Below are 19015 nucleotides of genomic sequence, written 5' to 3'. Positions count from 1 at the left end.
CTACTGCAGCAGGTTAAACTCATACCTGAGCAGAATAAACGCATATGTACCAAATGAATGTCCGGCATGCGGAGAGACATCCCATCATAAATAAACTGCTTGCAGAAGAGTCCTCGCCCAAGCACGTCAGGAGGCATCTCTACGAACTGACGGACGAAGTCCAGAGGTTCATTAAACAACCTCTGGACCCGTCAGCTTATCGACAGGCCCTGAACGGCATTCACAGGGAGTCAGTCTCGAGTTATGTAGACTCCAGACCTATGAAATCCGTTCTAGGTGCACAACCACCGGACATTGACGAAACGTAGCTTCATCTGCCTTGGGAGACTAGACCCACAATAGCCCAACTTCGCTCTGGCTACTGCAGCAGGTTAAACTCATACCTGAGCAGAATAAACGCATATGTACCAAATGAATGTCCGGCATGCGGAGAGACATCCCATCATAAATAAACTGCTTGCAGAAGAGTCCTCGCCCAAGCACGTCAGGAGGCATCTCTACGAACTGACGGACGAAGTCCAGAGGTTCATTAAACAACCTCTGGACACGTCAGCATATCGACAGGCCCTGAACGGCATTCGCAGGGAGTCAGTCTCGAGTTATGTAGACTCCAGACCTATGAAATCCGTTCTACGTTCACAACCACCGGACATTGACGAGACGTAGCTTCATCTGCCTTGGGAGACTAGAACCACAATAGCCCAACTTCGCTCTGACTACTGCAGCAGGTTAAACTCATACCTGAGCAGACTAAACGCATATGTACCAAATGAATGTCCGGCATGCGGAGAGACACCCACATCATAAATCACTGTTATTTGCAGATTATTTAAATAAATACCAAAAGTAACTGTTATTTCGCATTTATAAAATAACAATCAGAAATAACTGTTATTTAAGGATTAATTAAAAAAAGTTTAAAAATAATTACTGAAGAGCGATTTTAATGATAGAAGTTGTAACTGTTACAGTTCCTGTCGTGTGCGATATGTGTCTAGCAGGGTTGTTCCGAATATTCGCATTCGCCACCGCGGAGCTTCCGCATTAATTTTAACATTCGCATTCGCTTTCGCATTCGCAAAAATAAATGCGGATTTTTTGCGAATGCGAATATTGAAAGGACCGAAAATTACAGTTATTTTTTTGCGAGTTAAACTTGGCCAAGTATTTTTTATTCCGAAATAAAAGTACTTTCCGGATAATAAACAAACCGCTTATCAAAATTAAACAAGTTTGGCATCCAATGAAAGAGGACTTGAGTAGCTTTAAAACTGAAATGTCTAAAAGAGGAAAGCCACACATTGAAAAATATTTCAATAAAAAATGTTAATTAATTACCACAGAACAAACATTGGGTAAGGTATATATTTACGTGAATTTCTTTAGTATTAAGTTATAAAAAATATAACTAGAGGTGGTAACCTTCATTCGTTATTTCTGTTTAAAAGCTATTTCAGTCCTCTTTCATATGAGACCAAACTTGTTTAATTTGGAAAAGCGGTTTCTTTATTATCCGGATAGGACATTTATTTCGGAATAAAAAATATTAGGCCAAATTTAACTCGGAAAAAAATAACTGTTACTTTCGGTCCCTGGAATATTGTGCAAGTGCACAGATATATATCTAACCAGTCACATAAGAAAGCATTAAAAATGAGTTATAAAAACTAAAATCGAAGAACGCTGATGACGTGACAAATTCCGAAATAACCAAAAGAATGAGAATGAAGAATTATTTCGAAAAAAACGGTGTTTAAACAACGATTGTGCCATGATGCTAGATTGTGAAGATGAAAGTCAGGAGGATACATCCGACATTTGCAGCCCCGATGAAATTCTCAAAAAGTAATTATTGCACCGCAATAAAAATAAATAAATATAACTGAAAGTCCTCTCAACTGGTGCAGAGTCAATCGAAAAGAATTTACAATTTTGCCGAGTTTCAAGTTTGTCGCCTCGAGCGAGTAGTTACATATATAGTGGCGCAGGTTTGATTTACGACCCTTTAAAAAGTTTTTATTAAGTACAATGTTCCAATTTTTAAATTCAAGTACAAAAAAAATATTAAAACTTATCATGAGTTTAATTTTCCCCGAAGTGGTTCACTTTTCATGTACATATTTACTATGGGCGGAATACAAATTTTCGGGGGAATTTTTTTTCGGGCAAAACTCAGGATAAGGAAGATTATTAAAAATTATTAACCTTTCCATTTGTTATTTACCTAAATCACCTAATTTACCCACCTAAATTATTTCTTAAAAATACATGTGCGAATGAGAATGCGAATCTTAGGAATAGCATTAAAAAAGCTAAGCTTTGTAAATTATTAGAACATTGAACCGGTGCTTAACCTCTACAGTGTTTTAATCTAGTAGTCAGTGTTCAAAAGGGGCATATTATATTTCATAAAAATTAATTTTGCTGCCTTTTCTCCCATGTGGCGATTTCTTAGAGGCTCGAATATAAGGCCGGCTGCACTGAACAATTGCTCACTGGGAACGCTGGCAGGTGGATCGCTCAAATATTTGCGGGCCAGATCTGTCAATTTGTCGTATTTTAGTTTAGTTTTTCTCCCATCGAGAAGATTTTCACCGAGATGTGCTAGTTTTTTTTTAAGACAGGCCTTCAATTGAGCTTTAACTTCACATTTTTTAATGTCTCCATATTCTACATCCGAGCCTTCGCTTTCGTTGGGGGAATGTAAAATTCCTTCTAGGTTGCTTATAAAACTTTTAGCAGTACTTGGAGAAGGGCCAACAATGTTACTTGTTATACTACTTAACCGTTTAGCGCCTGAGCCAATCAAACAATATTAGGGTTGACTTTATCTTTCACAATATCACTGAAAAATGTATCGTGGTTCGAAAAATGTGGAGATAGTAAACAAGGAATCACTCTCAAGGAACAAGGTAGTTTTTTAACATTGAAAATTTTGAAATTTTCTACACTCATGAGAGTTTGCAGAATAACCACCAGTGTTGCCATTTCAACCGTTTTCCGATTTAGCCGGTTGCGAAAGCAAACAGCCGGAGAAAATTCGGTTTAGCCGGCAGCCGATTTGTTAGGCGATAAGCAAAAAAATAGCCAATTTTAGCCGATTTTGCTATTTGCAATATTTTCTTAACATTTGTATTAGGGATGTTGCGAATGTGGAATTTTAGACATCCGCGGATGCGAATGCGGATGTGGATTTTTAAAAGCAACATCCGCGGATGCAGATGCGAATGCGGATGTCATGTATTTTTAAGAAATAATTTAGGTGGGTAAATTAGGTGATTAGGTAAATAAAAAATGGAAAGGTTAATAGTTTTGAATAATCTGCCTTATCCTCAGTTTTGCCCGAAAAAAATTCACCCGAAAATTTGTATTCCGCCCATAGTAAATATATACATGAAAACCAAAAGTGAAAAGTGAACCGGTTCGGGGAAAATTAAACTCATGATAAGACTGAATGTTTTTTTAGTACTTCAATTTAAAAATTGGAACATTGTACTTAATAAAAACTTTTTAAAGGGTCGTAAATCAAACCTGCGCCACTATATAACAACTCGCTCAAGGCGACAAACTTGAAAAACTTTAAACTTGGCAAAATTGTAAATTCTTTTCGATTTACACTGCACCAGTTGAGAGGACTTTCAGTTATATTTATTTATTTTTATTGCGGTGCAATAATTACTTTTTGAGATGTCGGATGTATCCTCCTGACTTTCATCTTTACAATCTAGCATCATGGCACAATCGTTCTTTAAACATCGTTTTTTTCCAAATAATTCTTCATTCTCATTCTTTTGGTTGTTCCGTAATTTGGAGAACTTGTCACGTATTCAGAGTTTTTCGACTTTAGTTTTTGTTATGCTTTCTTCTGTGACTTGCACAATATTCCAGGGACCGAAAATAACAGTTATTTGTTCCGAGTTAAATTTGGCCTAATATACTTTATTCCGAAATAAACGTCCTATCCGGATAATAAACAAACCGCTTATCCAAATTAAACAAATTTGGTATTATATGAAAGAGGACTGAAATAGCTTTTAAACAGAAATAACGAATGAAGGTTACCATTTCTATTTATAATTTTTTATAACTTAATACTGAAGAAATGCATGTAAAAACATACCTGACCCAATGTTTGTTTTATGGTAATTAATAAAGAACTGCAAAATTCAATATTTTCTGTAAAAATGTCTTTTTCAAAAATTTCATGCATTGTTATGTCATGCCAACTCAAACAAGGTGTTAAGCCATGTCATTCCATCTCAAACGTTCTGTTTTAGCATGTCGTTGCTACTTAGCTAAGCTGTTGTTCCCTGTTGTGCTTCTGTAGCATAATTTTAATACTGTTTGATCCTGCCTTGGATGAAAATATATACAGGGTTTTAAGTAGACAATTCTTTAATTCATTTTACTATAATAGGTGCTTAAAAAAATTAACAAAATCTCTTCCCGTATATAAAATGTAATTAATAATGCTGACTATGTCGCATGTGTCTCATGTGTTGCTTGTGTTGACATACATAGATTTGATGCATGATTTGATTTCAATTATTCGACAGTGTCTTCATATGTTATTGAGAAACATGTATGAGCGACATAATATTAACTGGCACTTGCATGACGTGACACATGTTGCTATATTTTATAGTTCAACATTTGCAGTCCTTTAGTAATTAATTAACATTTTTTATTGAAATATTTTTCAATGTGTGGCTTTCCTCGTTTAGACATTTCAGTTTTAAGGCTATTTAAGTCCTCTTTCATTGGATACAAAACTTGTTTAATTTGGATAAGTGGTTTGTTTATTATCCGGAAAGTACTTTCATTTCGGAATAAAAAATATTTGGCCAAGTTTAACTCGTAAAAAAATAACTGTAATTTTCGGTCCCTTCAATATTCGCATTCGCAAAAGATCCGCATTGATTTTTGCGAATGCGAATGTTAAAATTAATGCGGAAGATCCGCGGTTGCGAATGCAAATATTCGCATCAACCCTGATTTGTATACATATATAAGTTTCCAGTTTTACAAATTTTGCGACCCAAAATCTATTAGAAATGGGTAGCCTCATCTTGGATAAATTTTTCATATCCAACTGTGTTACATATATACAATTGAAAGACAATTTTTTCTAATCCGAAACGTCTTCAAATACTGGGCTGATTTCAATGATTTTTATTTTAAGCTCATATACAGTGACCCAAATATAAACTGAGACGCGACAGTTTAGCAAGTTTTGGCAATTTTTCTTTAGTTAATTAAATGTTTACTCTTTTTTATGAAAATAGAGCTGATTACTTAAAATATACCATTTAAAATTTTCAGCAATATTTTTAACTTTTTAATCAGCATCTTTAGAAATTTAAAATTTTAGTATAATAAAGTAAAAATTTAAAGTACCTAGCACTTACCGCGGATTTTTTGATTTTTTTTTGCTGGTGGTAACTTCGATGAAATATTAATAATAAATCAAAATAAGAATCTGTACCCTATTGGATTATATATGATAACGTTTTAGGAACTTATGCCCTGTATGCAGCTCTCAAGAAAACGGTCAAGAAAAATTTGCCATTATTTCGTTTGTGTGTCCAAGGAATTTTGACATTTTTGATACTTCACAGCCTGTTGCCTCATATATTTCTGTTGCAAACCTGGGTTGCCTTGTGCTCTTTTTTCACAAAAAACTTTTGAAAACCGTAGTAGAAAGCGTAGCAAATTCCTTAAGAACTGCGTACTGCCTTGAGGAAATTTGACTCAAGAAAATTTCGTACAAGGTACGTCATTTTATATGGAGTTTCTGCTTTTCTTGAGAGCTGCATACAGGCCTTTATTCAGCAAGTTTTTTTGAGATTGAAATGTTTTTAAACACCGAAATTGAGAGAATGTTGTCTGGTGGCGTCATGCGGCGAACGCTTATACATATCAAGACATCAAAGTGCCTACACACATAAACTTGCAATCATACTGCTCGTCAAATTGACAGCCATCGGTGTTTGCCTGTGGAGTTTTGCGGTAAATTTTTAAATATTTTGTTAGTGTCACATTACTTTAGTATCAGTTTATCGGTTACCGAATTATCGTGGTGGAAGCTTGATAATAATGTACTCGTATTGAGAGGACAAAATTCTCCAGCAGAAAAAGTTCTGAGAATTTAGCAGCATTCGCTCGCAAAGAGACGAAATATCAACAGAAGTACGAGAACGCGAAATTTGCAAAAACTTGCAACCTTCGAAACAGCTGATCACTTGCACAGTTGCCACTGGTGATTAATTTGGCAATTTATTTTCTGTTTGGTACATTTCCCCCGATTTCGCATTTTATACAATTGAATAGTTTTCGATAAGAAAAACCTTTTTGAAGTACAAATTAATTATATCGGAATGAATAAGTTATTTTTCTCATAATTATTTGTGATATCACATGGTGACGCATTCAAAAACAAGAGTATCTCCTCCAAACAGTCATCATTGATCCAAAAACAATGTAATAGATATAAATATATATATATATACATATATAAATTATAAAATTTTGATTTCAACAATCAACCTACCAAAACCGAAAACTTCAGCAAAACAACATTTCAGCATGCTGCATTTAAATCTATTTTGGTATATTTAAATTATAGTACAAACGAAAAATGTCATACGGCAACTATAGTCAGCACACACTAAAGTAAACAAACTAGCAAATTAGCGAAAAATAAACGCAACAAACGTTGTGCATATTAAATTTACTTTCACTTTCACTAGCATTAATAATAAAATTTGCAATAAATAACTCAAAATCCCATATATTTTTTTGTTTATTTACAAACATGTGTTTGTTATCAGCTGATTTTCTTACTTGCAAGTTTTAGCTGGGAAAAATTTTTCCAGCATAAATTTGCAGCTCTCTTTCACATTTTGCTCTCTCAATTTCCCCTAGTTTGCAAGTTTTTTGGGTACGAGAACACAAAACCAGTAAAAGTTTTCTAAAACTTTAGATAGTTGGGCGTACGAGTACACTCCTAATTTTTCTGGTTTTCATCCAATTTTGAATCCGCCCGCTGCCGAAAGGCATAACGCATTTAAGTAAATAAAGTTCCTTAAATTTTTTGTTACAATTTATTTTTTTTTTATAGGAAAAATGCTACAAATCAACTGTTGATAAACATAGTTTACCAGACTAAAGGTGTGGTTAAACGTGGCAATGCCAGCTCTTTTTCTGCGCACTTTGCTGTCAAAATGCGAAATCGAAAGTCTACTTTCCCGTGTAAACAGTCAGAAAGTCTTTTTTGCAGATTTGCAGAAATCACTTTCGGCAATAAAAATTGCAAGGTGTAACTACAACTGAAATTACGCAAATCGCTTTCGGGAAATAATTTCTACTTGCTCGTGCAATAAATGTTAAATTGTTTTGGAAAATGGTTTTTCATAAAAATTATTGGTTTTATTGATGCTTTGATACTTAAATGAAAAAAGTGATACATATTGATAAATTTTAAGTCTCTTTTCTGCTACAATTTTTCACAAGCCCGCGGTCACACTGTGTGGGATACGCTGCAATTGTGTGCTTATACGGCTTTTCCACGGCACCCCAATCGCGTAGTCCGCTATCTCATTCGTAATTCGCACTCTAATTACCCTTCGAATTACGTAATTCGCCATACACAATATTGAGAGTGAATTACCTCATTTATTGGTAATTCAGATCCAATTACCATGCGAATTACGAACATTTCGGTGCCATCTCTAATTTTTATCGGAAATTTATCGAAACTAGCTCACAAATCAAAACTTGCATATTTTCTGAGTACGAAAAGTAAAATTTATCAATGTGTATATCCCTAATTTAATATACGGAAACTTATAAATTTTTAGGAAGAACCTACATTTTGCAGCGAAGAAAAACAAAAACAAAACACTGAGACAGAGAACTGTCAAATCGAATTAAGAATGTGCCCGTGGGAATGGGGTAATTCGCGATCGTAATTGGGAGAGCGAACAAAGTAATTTAGGATGTCGTGGGAAAATGTTATTAGTGGTCGCTATCCGGCAGATTAAAGCTGCGCGCTCTGCCCATGTACACATTCGCATTCGCAAAACATTTGTATCATTTGATCCGAGTGCGAATGTCGTTGCGAATGTGGCAAATGATGGCCCCTGTTATGAATTGCATTCGATCTTCGACTGTGGTCGAAAGTGCACGATTTTAATTTGGTATTATGACGCTCATTCGACGAAGAATAGTGCTATTGTGAATTTCGCTCGTTTAGATTGTTCACAATAGTCAATTTTTCACCATTGAGTGTGCTTATACATACATATGTATGTAAACTTGTGCAAATTAAAATGAAATAAAAAAGAAAGCGAGTTTATAAAAACGTGGTAAAAATGAGTACAACGGGTTCTGGTTCAACCATTCGTCAACAGAGGATGAGAGCTTAGTAAACTGGCCAGGAGAAGAAAATGTTTAAGAGAGTTTAAGTGTAGTCTTTCGAATATATTTTGACATAAAATATATTTAAGAAATTTGTCTACAGATTTATTATAAACTCCGACTATGTAAGAGGCCTTTGTGAGCCAAATATATTTAAATTATTTTAAAACTATCACCAGCTCTACGATTTTGTTCTCAGACATCGTGTCAACTGAGTACTGGGATTTTCTTTCGCCTTTCGAGCTTGGGTTTTGTATTCACGGCGTTAAAGCTACATGAAATTAATAAAAATTGTATAATTTGTCTAGCCGCCAAAAAGTAAAAAAANGGAAGCCTTGTTACAAATCGAACAAACTAAATAGTGTGCTTATACATACATATGTATGTAAATTTGTGCAAATTAAAATGAAATAAAAAAGAAAGCGAGTTTATAAAAACGTGGTAAAAATGAGTACAACGGGTTCTGGTTCAACCATTCGTCAACAGAGGATGAGAGCTTAGTAAACTGGCCAGGAGAAGAAAATGTTTAAGAGAGTTTAAGTGTAGTCTTTCGAATATATTTTGACATAAAATATATTTAAGAAATTTGTCTACAGATTTATTATAAACTCCGACTATGTAAGAGGCCTTTGTGAGCCAAATATATTTAAATTATTTTAAAACTATCACCAGCTCTACGATTTTGTTCTCAGACATCGTGTCAACTGAGTACTGGGATTTTCTTTCGCCTTTCGAGCTTGGGTTTTGTATTCACGGCGTTAAAGCTACATGAAATTAATAAAAATTGTATAATTTGTCTAGCCGCCAAAAAGTAAAAAAAAACAAATTATACATTTTTCACAATTTTCTAACTCTTCGCAACACCATCGAAAGCGATTCGATACTCAACGAAAATTTCGACACAATTGCATAGCTTATAATACGGATTTCACTTTCGAAATCGAATGCAATTCATAATAAGGGCCGATGAGAATCATTCGTATAACGAATGCGAATGCAAATATCCGCAACATCCCTGATGTACATACAGGCAAACATAAGAACAGAACACATTTCTGTGGGCATTTAAAAGAATAACTTAAGTCTCTCTTTCACAACCAAACGAAATATAATATGTCTACAAGACATATTTTACCTTCAAAGAGAAAAATTTTGTCATTTCATTTCATCCAAGATTATTTCAAAGAAGACAAATCAATTTCATAATGGAAACGTACGAAACGTAAGTTTAACGACATTATGGATTTAATATTTAGCGATCTAAATTTTATTTTATGTCTGGTGCAATTCTTACAGATGGACGTTTTTATAGCTTATCTTCTGTTATTGCAAACCATAATCGAATAAGTAAACGCCGACGGTGAAACACGCATTCAAACTGAGTCTGATTTCACACGCTGTTAAGGTGTTGTTACATTCATGTCTGTTTGGATTTTAAGGGATGAACTGTGCGGAAATATGAAGTGGAATGGAGTGCTATTGCTGTACAGATTCACTTTAAAGGGACTCAGTTGTATAATTTTCTAATAAGTATTTAGCTCTTTTCTTATTGACACTGTTGTTTTAACAGATACTGTTGTACTTGTAGCGTGTACATAACAACACAATCTGATAACTTGTTAATTTTGTTCATTGGCTTATTTAAACATTTTCTACGAATGTGCATTTATTGGAGTGCAAATGTATTTGTACACCACAAGCACTTTAAACAATTTTCCATAATCATTGTTTTGTTCCACTTGTTTTTATGCGGCAGGGGTTTCGCATTATCGCACTCACAAACAAACAACGCCAACGAAAAGCGTCAAAAGATCAAATTCGCGTCGGCCACGTTTTCGAAACCGCCGTGTGAAACTGGAGCCAATTGAAAAAGTCACACAACTGAGTTGAACTTTTGTGGACATTTGACTAAAGCGAGAAGAGCGCCAAAGAACCGAATGAGGCACACAACAACAACACTGCAAATGCTTTGAATAAAATCGAAGAAAAAATTGAAAGAGAAACAAACGACACGGGCCAAACAATTTCACAGATACGCAAAAAATCCGAATCCAATCCAATACAGTTCAGCACTCCAGTACGAGTGCGAGGTAGTACAACACAACAACTACAACAACATAGAGAATAACAAAAACAACCAATGAGACAGTATGTTTAGGGATATGGCAATGGCGCTGGAGTTGCACACTGGTTGTTGTATTTGGTGGCAGTGGGGATGGTATTGGACGACGACGACGGCAACCACATTTCCGACGACGTCGATGACGAAAGTGTGTGGATACGAGTTTGCGAAGTTGGATTTGCGAATTGAAAATGCGAATGTGAGCACTAGCCCCATTACTCCATACATATGTATGTACGTATATGCGTATGTGTATGCGATTGTATGAGTTTGTTCAACATTGCACCGACTGAAGCTGATTGGAAAGCTATATAAGTGCCTTAAGGGGGTGGGGGTCTAAATAGAAAACAATCTACATACATATTTTTATAGGTAAATATGTACATATGTATGTATGAAGGCAGAAGGCATCCTAAAAACCTTGTCTGTCAGTTGCCATGTAGGTACTTATGAACGAAAATATGCAAATGCACATATGTATGTACATATACATATACATGCATAAAAACAAATGGACGCACTTACATAGGTAGGTGCATATGAATCCAAAAATAGTAAGACTCAAGTTGCAATTCGGCATTTGAACATGGTTGCGCATATTGGACATTTACATCAGTTATAGTTTAGAAATAAAAGAGGCTGATGCTTTGCATTAAACCAACTTGGAACTCAGCCTACATTTCAACAAAACACCTACCTTGTATTGAGCTTTCACTGAAAATTTATGTATTCTCCCAACATATTTTGACAGTGATTAAACTCGATAATTAATTAGTATAAGTTGTAGCACGTTTTCTTTTAATTATGAAAGACCAATCATTTGGCAGTTACCAAACTCACAACAACTATAGGAATGGAGCCAATGGCGTGTATTCACCATTGCTCAAAGCAAAGCACGACATGTACCTACATTTGTATGCAAGAATGATACAAATCTCAATCGTGATTTGTATGTATATACATATGTGCATATGCATACATAGCCACCCAGCAGACAATCGTATCCCAATATGCACAAAGCAAACATTTTTCCAACTTTTTTCCAGTCTTTGGGAAATATTTTTTCCAAGATTTGACTAAATGTTTGAATTGAAATTTATATCCAAGCTCAAGTGGAGAATTCAGCTTATTTTGCCTGAAGCTCGATAAAATTGTTTAATTTTAACAATAACTTTAAAATATTTACCAAACTGAACATTTGAAAACAAGTACACTAGAGTGGGGGAAAAAATTGCATCCTAGAAAACGGGGCACTCCCTCAGTATTTTCCTTTTGATATTTGTAATATCTATACCTACGAACTAGGGATGTTGCGAATGTGGAATTTTAGACATACGCGGATGCGGATGCGAATGCGAATGCGGATGTCAAGCAATTTTAAGAAATAAGTTAGGTAAGTAAATTATGTGATGTATGTGGGTAAATAAAGAAATGCAAAAGTTAATAACTTTTATTTTATTGAGTACTTTAATTTAAAAACTGGAACATTATATTTAATAAAAAGTATTGCTGCTGTCTTTTCAGGTTGCAGCCTGTTGTTTAAAGGGTCGTAAATAAAACCTACCCCTCTAAATAAATGCCCGCTCGAGGCGACAAAAATCTTCATGTGAAACTTGAGAATGTTGGATGTATTCTCCTGCCTTTCATCTTCACTTGAGGAATCTAGTATCATTGCAAGATCGTTGTGTAAACACGGTTCACAATCCAAACCAGATGTGTCAGGTTTTTTTAAAGCTTTTTCGAAAGAATTCTTCATTCTCATTAATTTGGCTAATTCAGAATTTGGACAAGCTGTAACGCCATCAGATTTTTCGATTTTAGTTCTTGCAATTCACTTTTAATCCTTTCTTCTGCGACTGGTTTGAAAAATTTGTGTTTATAGCAAGCTAAAAAGGTGGACATGGCAAATAAATTGTTATTTTCCAGGAATGAAAATTTCGCACAAAATTCTGTTTTCAAAGTCAGAATCTTGCACTTGCGCTATCTTTTTTAAAAGGCCCCCCGTTTTTTTATAAAATGTACAAAAAAAAAAACAAAAAAGAGGGACCAAATAACCACTTCCTCCACGTCGTTAGTCCTAGGTGATGTCAAAAGTGGTATAGGTGTACTGTAAAGATCATTTCATGTATCAGAAATTATTAATCGATCATATATGATTTTTTGACATTGGAATTCCTATTTTACGGGCATTGAAAAGCCCTTTCAGGATGTTTCCTGTGGCTACATTTTTCATTCTCGAACTTGTATCCAGCATTTGATATTCAGTCTAGTTATCTGACTTCGGCATAATTTCATTGAGATATGCCCCAATCGAAAAAGGCGAGCAGCTACGATTTCAAACCTTGAAATTTATACATCTGGGAGTAATTTGGAATGGCTTCCTGAAGGTTGCACTTGGCTACATTTTAATAATACTTAACGATGCTTGAGGACAACTGTGTGGACATTGATAGCTCGGTTAAATAGCTTAAGAAATAATAGGTTTAAACTTTAAAGACACTTTTGTCAAAATTGATAAATCTGACTTTTGACCAGATTTGTTACACAAATACTCCTTTGTGCGGCAAAAAATATTGGCTTAAATTTGTCATTTTGTTTGCCAAATATACATTCGCAAAAGCCCCACATTATTGCGAATGCGAATGTCAAAATGAATGCGGAAGCTCCGCGGTTGCGAATGCGAATATTCGCAACAACCCTGCTACGAACATTAATTTTTCTACTGTAACCAATACAGGGTGCTCAATGACTTTGAAATCCGCTACTGGATCGCTGTGAAACAGGCAAAAATATTGGTGATTTTTACAAGCTTATATTTAACTTGGTCATCCCGCGGAAATTTCCTATAGATTTTAAACTAACTTCCCGACAAGGTAGAGACTAGAAATAGTTCCAATCACGATGACAATGCAATTTAAAATATAAATGAATTCCCTATATGGTCCAGGGGTCTTGATACAAAGGCGGTCAAAACATAGTAAAATGTATGGCTAACAGAGCGTAATTTGCCAAAGAACGTAAAACCTCTATAAAATTTTTAAAGCTGCCGGCGGTAGTAAATAAGAAGTATAGTTGCAGACCCTAGTAAGGAAATCAACTTCAACAGTGTTTAAATTGCCAAACTGTTAAGTTTTAAGCACTTCTGTTATGAATTACATTAGTTGTCATTGTTTACAAATTATCCAGCAACTTGCCAGCAACTCTCCAGTAACTTAATTTCTTAGAATTCGCTCTCAAAGAAAAAATTTACAAAAAAGTACGCGAACGCAAATCCAGTAATAATTTGCAAGTTTCATGAACAGTTGATCAATTTGTTGTTTATTAGCAGCAAATTCCTAATAAAACAATATATTTTATATTTATATTGGTTTATTTTGTAAATTTCAACAACAGAAACCCATAAACAGTTTCCTTATTAGTTTAAATTGGATCCAGCAACATCCGATCAGCTGTTTTCCGTACTGGAAAATTCTTACAAGTAAAAATTTATCCAGTAAAAATCCAATAAAAACTTGCAACTTTAGCTGTCATTTTCGCTCTCTCAATTTCCCCTACTTTGCAAGTTTTTGCGTACGAAAACGCCAAAATATGAAAATTCGTTAAAACTTTTACATGTCGTAAACTTACTTGTGTAGTTTTTTTATAGCACCTACTTAAGAAATGAAGGTTGTTTTTACAACCCTTTTTGTGGGTATTTTAAGGCACCTTCTTAAGAAATGCGCGTTTTTTGCAACCATTTTAACAATTAAGGTATCACTGGAATGCACCGCAACCCTTTTAAACAATGAAGGTATCACTGTGACACAATTGCAGATCGTAAAATTGCTTGTGTTGTTTTTTTTAAGCCACCACAAGACACAGCAGGTAGAATTGAAATTACCATTTCATTCTTATTACCTCGTCTCGTAGACCATATATAACGCAACAGTTTTTGTGAATGCATTAAGTCGTTGTGAAGAACTCAAAGTGTGAAGTGCTAATTTCAGATAAAAAAATATTTCAAAAAAAATAATAAGTGAAGTGACCATTCCAAATCAAAAAGTTTACAATGAATCCACCATCCTCTACACCGCAAGATGAAGCAACTACATCAACAACTATCGAAAACCCAATGGGTCATATACCCAAGCATGATGTTACTGTTTTTGGTGTGTCTACTGATTTAACTGATCTTAATTTACCAACCCATCTGGATATCTTGAGATATTATTTTTACTTAAGCGAACGTGCTAAAACAGAACAAAAAAAGTTTTCCCATAAATCATTCACTATTCAAGTACAAGATAAGTTGATTGGAATTTGGGAAAAACTTGGTATGGAAATAATGCTGAAAAAAGTGTATTTAATAAATTGAATAAATTGCTTGACAAGTATCAAGAGCAAATCAAGAGAAGAAACAACACCCAACAATTTACAGAGTATGTAAAATCTCTGGAAACAATTTTTTACATTGGAACATGTAAATGCGATTTGAAGGCAGCTCCATGTGCATGCGGCTGGGTTCCCGAACGCCTCAAAGAGTTCATGCACGATCAACATAATCAGAGAAGACTAACAATGGATGCATTTGTGATGGAAACTGAAGAGCAAGGAGCAACGTCTATGTCATCAATGCCAACATACCAAGATCCCGATGATTCAACATACGCACCGCCACCGGTTCAAGAAGATATGGATAGAAGCACAAGTTCACAATACACAGAGAGATACGATTGTTTTAACTTTGCCTTGGTATGTGACAGATTTGGTGTGCCTGACAGAGTAGCATCAGCATTGGGAACCGCTCTTTTGCAAGATTTTAAAATTAAAGATAAGCATGGGAAACCTCTCATCATGGATAAATCGAAAGTTCGCAGAGAAAAAGAGAAATGCAGACAAGAAGTGCTTCGCAAACGGTTAGATGATACCAATTTGTTAGCGTTTTCATTCGATGGCAGAAAAGATGATACTTTAACGATAGATAAAATTGATGAGAAGTATCATACTAGGATGGTAAAAGAACCTCATCTTGTTATTTTGAGAGAACCCAATTCTGAATTGATTGGTTACGTAAGACTGGAACATGAAACCGCTGAATACAAAACAACCAAATTAAATGGTTTTTTCAACGATAAAAATATATCACTGGATGCATTAATTGGAATATGCACTGACGGTGAGCCAACAAACACTGGCCCACACGGTGGAATTATACGACGATTCGAATTGCTGTTAAAAAGACCATTGCATTGGTTCGTTTGCCTTCTACACTTCAACGAACTTCCGTTTCGGCATTTGTTTGAAGCTTTGGATAAATCAACCAGCACTGGACCAAGATCGGCAACCGGAAAACTGAGCCGTCAAATCGAAACTTGTGAAACTCTTCCGGTAAGTTATTGCTATCACTCATTTATTATAATTGTCAACCATTTTTAATTATTTTATTATTATATATTTTCAGGTGGTGGACGGCTTCCAGAAAATTGAGTTGCAAAATATGCCCCCTGCTCCAGAAAAAATTGAATTTTCCACCGATTCGAAGTACTTATACGACATGGCCCATGCAATTTCTAGCGGCGTGGTTCCGGTGGATCTGGCTAACATCAAACCAGGGAAAATTGTACATTCTCGGTGGCTCACCAAGGCCGCTAGATTATTGCGATTATATGTGACAACGGAAAATCCAGATGCAAATTTAAGAATTCTGGTTGAATTTATAATTAAATGTTATGTGCCAATGTACTTCAATATCAAGTATTACAGCTCTGTCGTGTACGGCAGTGCATTATTTTTCAAGTTCATTGGTTGGTCACGATTTCTAGAACCTCGTTTACGCAAAATTGTCAATCAAGTAATTAAAGATAATTCATATTATGCGCATTCGGAAAATATCTTGTTATCAATGTTGTTTGATGATAGCAAAGAAAAGCGCGACTGTGCCATCAAGAAAATTCTACGCTATCGAACCGATGTTGACGAGCCAATGGAACTTAGAGTTTATAAAAAAACAGATATAAACTTTAATTGCACAAGTTATACGGAAATGATCAATTTGAATGATATAAATATCGTATTTGAACCACCATTCACGCGAAGCATTCCGTACGATACATTGAAAGAATATTTAAATCAAGATGATCCACCGTTTAATGATCCAAAAATTCCATCACACATACAAGGAACGGAACGACATGTTCAATTGCTAGCTAGCGTTTCCAAACGGGTTATACCGGAAAATGTAGAGGCTGTTATGGCGACGACATTAGAGAGCCGTGCGAAATTGCCCAGACTTGAAAGTAAAAAAGACTTCAAACAATAATTTTTTTTAGTTTCTTTTCTATAACTCACTTAAATTAATTTTTTCATTTACATATGTTCTGACTAAATAAATTTCTTAAGAGAAAAAATAGATATTATTATAAATAAATAATAAATATTATTATAAATAAATAAATAAAAATAAAGAAAAAACATAGCCATTTAGCTGATTTTTTCATGTAAAGGCCAAAAATGGTGATTTTTTGAAATGATTGTATGGGGAACCCCCCAGGGGAGTTCCAGGGGGTGTGCCACTGGCATGGGTGGATCGGCCGTCCAAAGTTAGTGGGGGTCGGTCATACATTTGGACTCGATTGGAGCACTCTAAATGGGTCAAAGTGGGATTTTTCAAAATTTGCCCCTACCCAAAAGTTCGACCCAAATTGGGGGACATCAGAGTTCGTTTTAGAGGTATGGTTCCTTCGGCAAAGTTTCTTATTTTGATCGCTAGAATACGATTTTCACAGAGCAATGAGCGATTTTTAAATCGACCCGCCCTAGTGTACATACATAGGTACTTCTACTATCGCGCAGGCGGAAATATTTCAGCTAGTACGATCAGGGTTGCCAACTGTACTTAGCTATGAAGTGCCATATCGAGGATAAACCAGTGCCAAAATGTGCCAAATAGAAAAAAAAAGTGCCAAAAAAGCTGTCATTATTTTTAGTTCTTCTCATTTAGCAATAAAATTACAAACACATTCCTAAAACAAAAGTCCAGTGCAAAGTAAGATAAACCACTTGTATACACTATAGAAATTAGAAAACTTTAGTTGACAAAAAGAAGTACACGCAAAGGATTTCACAAAAATGAATTGAAATATTAGCTTTGTTTCTTAACAGATAATTATTACAAATTATCACTAATTTCTGCTGGAAAGCGTTTCTAAACCCAAAAATCTAGCAGCTCTCTCGGTCTTACGCTCTTATTTTTTTGGCTCTCCTGATAATTTCTGCTAGCAGAAACTAGCAGCTGTCAAAATGAATAACCAAAAATTCGCACCAAATATTTTCAATAGTCAAATACATCGATCAGCTGTTTACTTGCTGGTTTCTGCTAGTTTTCCGTTTCTTTACTATTTCTTTATTTCGCTCTCTGTGAGCGTAATTCCCTCAATTTTCCCAATTCTTCTTCTTTCTGATAATTATCTGCTAGAAAAGAAAAGAAACAAAGCCATTATTATTTTTCAAAAGTGCCAAATTGAAAAACTAAGTGCCATTTGAAGTAAAATACGCCCAAAAATGACACGGTTTGAGCTAAGTTGGCAGCCTTGTGTACGATGTGTTTCTTCTGAATACTGTTAAGGCGATGTGGATAATGCTGCAGTCGTGTGCCATGGGATGGTAAAGATAAACGGAAAATAATTGTCTATAATTAACATACCGAAGTGGTCAAAAGGCTTAGGCCCATTTCAGGTGGCCTACTTAAGTAGAGATTGTTGATTAACTTTCACTATTCATTTTTAGATCATACATTTAATCTGAACTTAAATGGCCAATATTAGCTATTTAAATATGAGATATGCAACCCTGGGTATGTACCAAACAACCAACATTGATTGGTAGGTTGTTTAATCAATCCAACCATATCCCACTAAATAACAATCAGCTGTTCAGCACAAAATGTGAACAAACAAGCAAATGCAACAAAAATTTCAAGGATCTAGCAGCAGTGCTGCCAATTTATTGGCATATTTAAATAAAGTTGATCTGAAACCCAACGAAAGCTAAATGGAATTTAAACAGCAATCCACAATTAAACTTAAGTGCCGTTTAAATATTCATTTGAAATTGGCCCTTAGGGCCCGTTGTTCAATGTCTGATTAACACAAATCGGAAGCTCCGGTTAAATACAAGAACTGCTTTATCGATCACATATTATATGCATGATGTCGAAATCTTCGATAATGGTGTACTGGTAGATGAAAATGCTTCAGTTTAAGATAGACTTTACATTTAAAGAACTATTCTATTTAAAGCAACAAAATAAAATCTTTATAAGAGCTGTTTTCATTATATAAATAAAAATAAGATATATCACGTAAAAAAAAAATATTTTTTAAAAACAAGCTTTTATTTAACATGTACAATCAAAGGAATAACATAAAATAGTGTAACAAAAGTTTTTTTAACAAAAGATTTTTAAAACTGCACTAAAATGAATAAAATAAAATAATT

The 19015-nt window shown here is 34.8% G+C and overlaps 1 protein-coding gene across 1 annotated transcript; it reads left to right on the top strand.

Moving 5' to 3' along the window:
• The first annotated feature begins 14157 nt into the window (after nt 1–14157).
• Nucleotides 14158–16884, top strand: LOC108366095 (uncharacterized). Its single transcript, XM_017620383.1, has 2 exons — nt 14158–15907; nt 15981–16884. The coding sequence occupies exons 1-2, from the start codon at nt 15065–15067 to the stop codon at nt 16836–16838; spliced, it is 1701 nt and encodes a 566-aa protein (XP_017475872.1). The 5' UTR covers nt 14158–15064; the 3' UTR covers nt 16839–16884.
• The last annotated feature ends 2131 nt before the right edge of the window (nt 16885–19015 follow it).

This window comes from Rhagoletis zephyria, unplaced genomic scaffold, assembly GCF_001687245.7.
Source record: "Rhagoletis zephyria isolate East Lansing unplaced genomic scaffold, Rhagoletis_zephyria_1.1 Rzeph_scaffold_02136, whole genome shotgun sequence".
In the NCBI taxonomy this organism is placed as follows: Eukaryota; Metazoa; Arthropoda; class Insecta; order Diptera; family Tephritidae; genus Rhagoletis; species Rhagoletis zephyria.
Note: the sequence above shows the minus strand (reverse complement) of the source record. Positions and strands in the feature narration are given on the sequence as shown.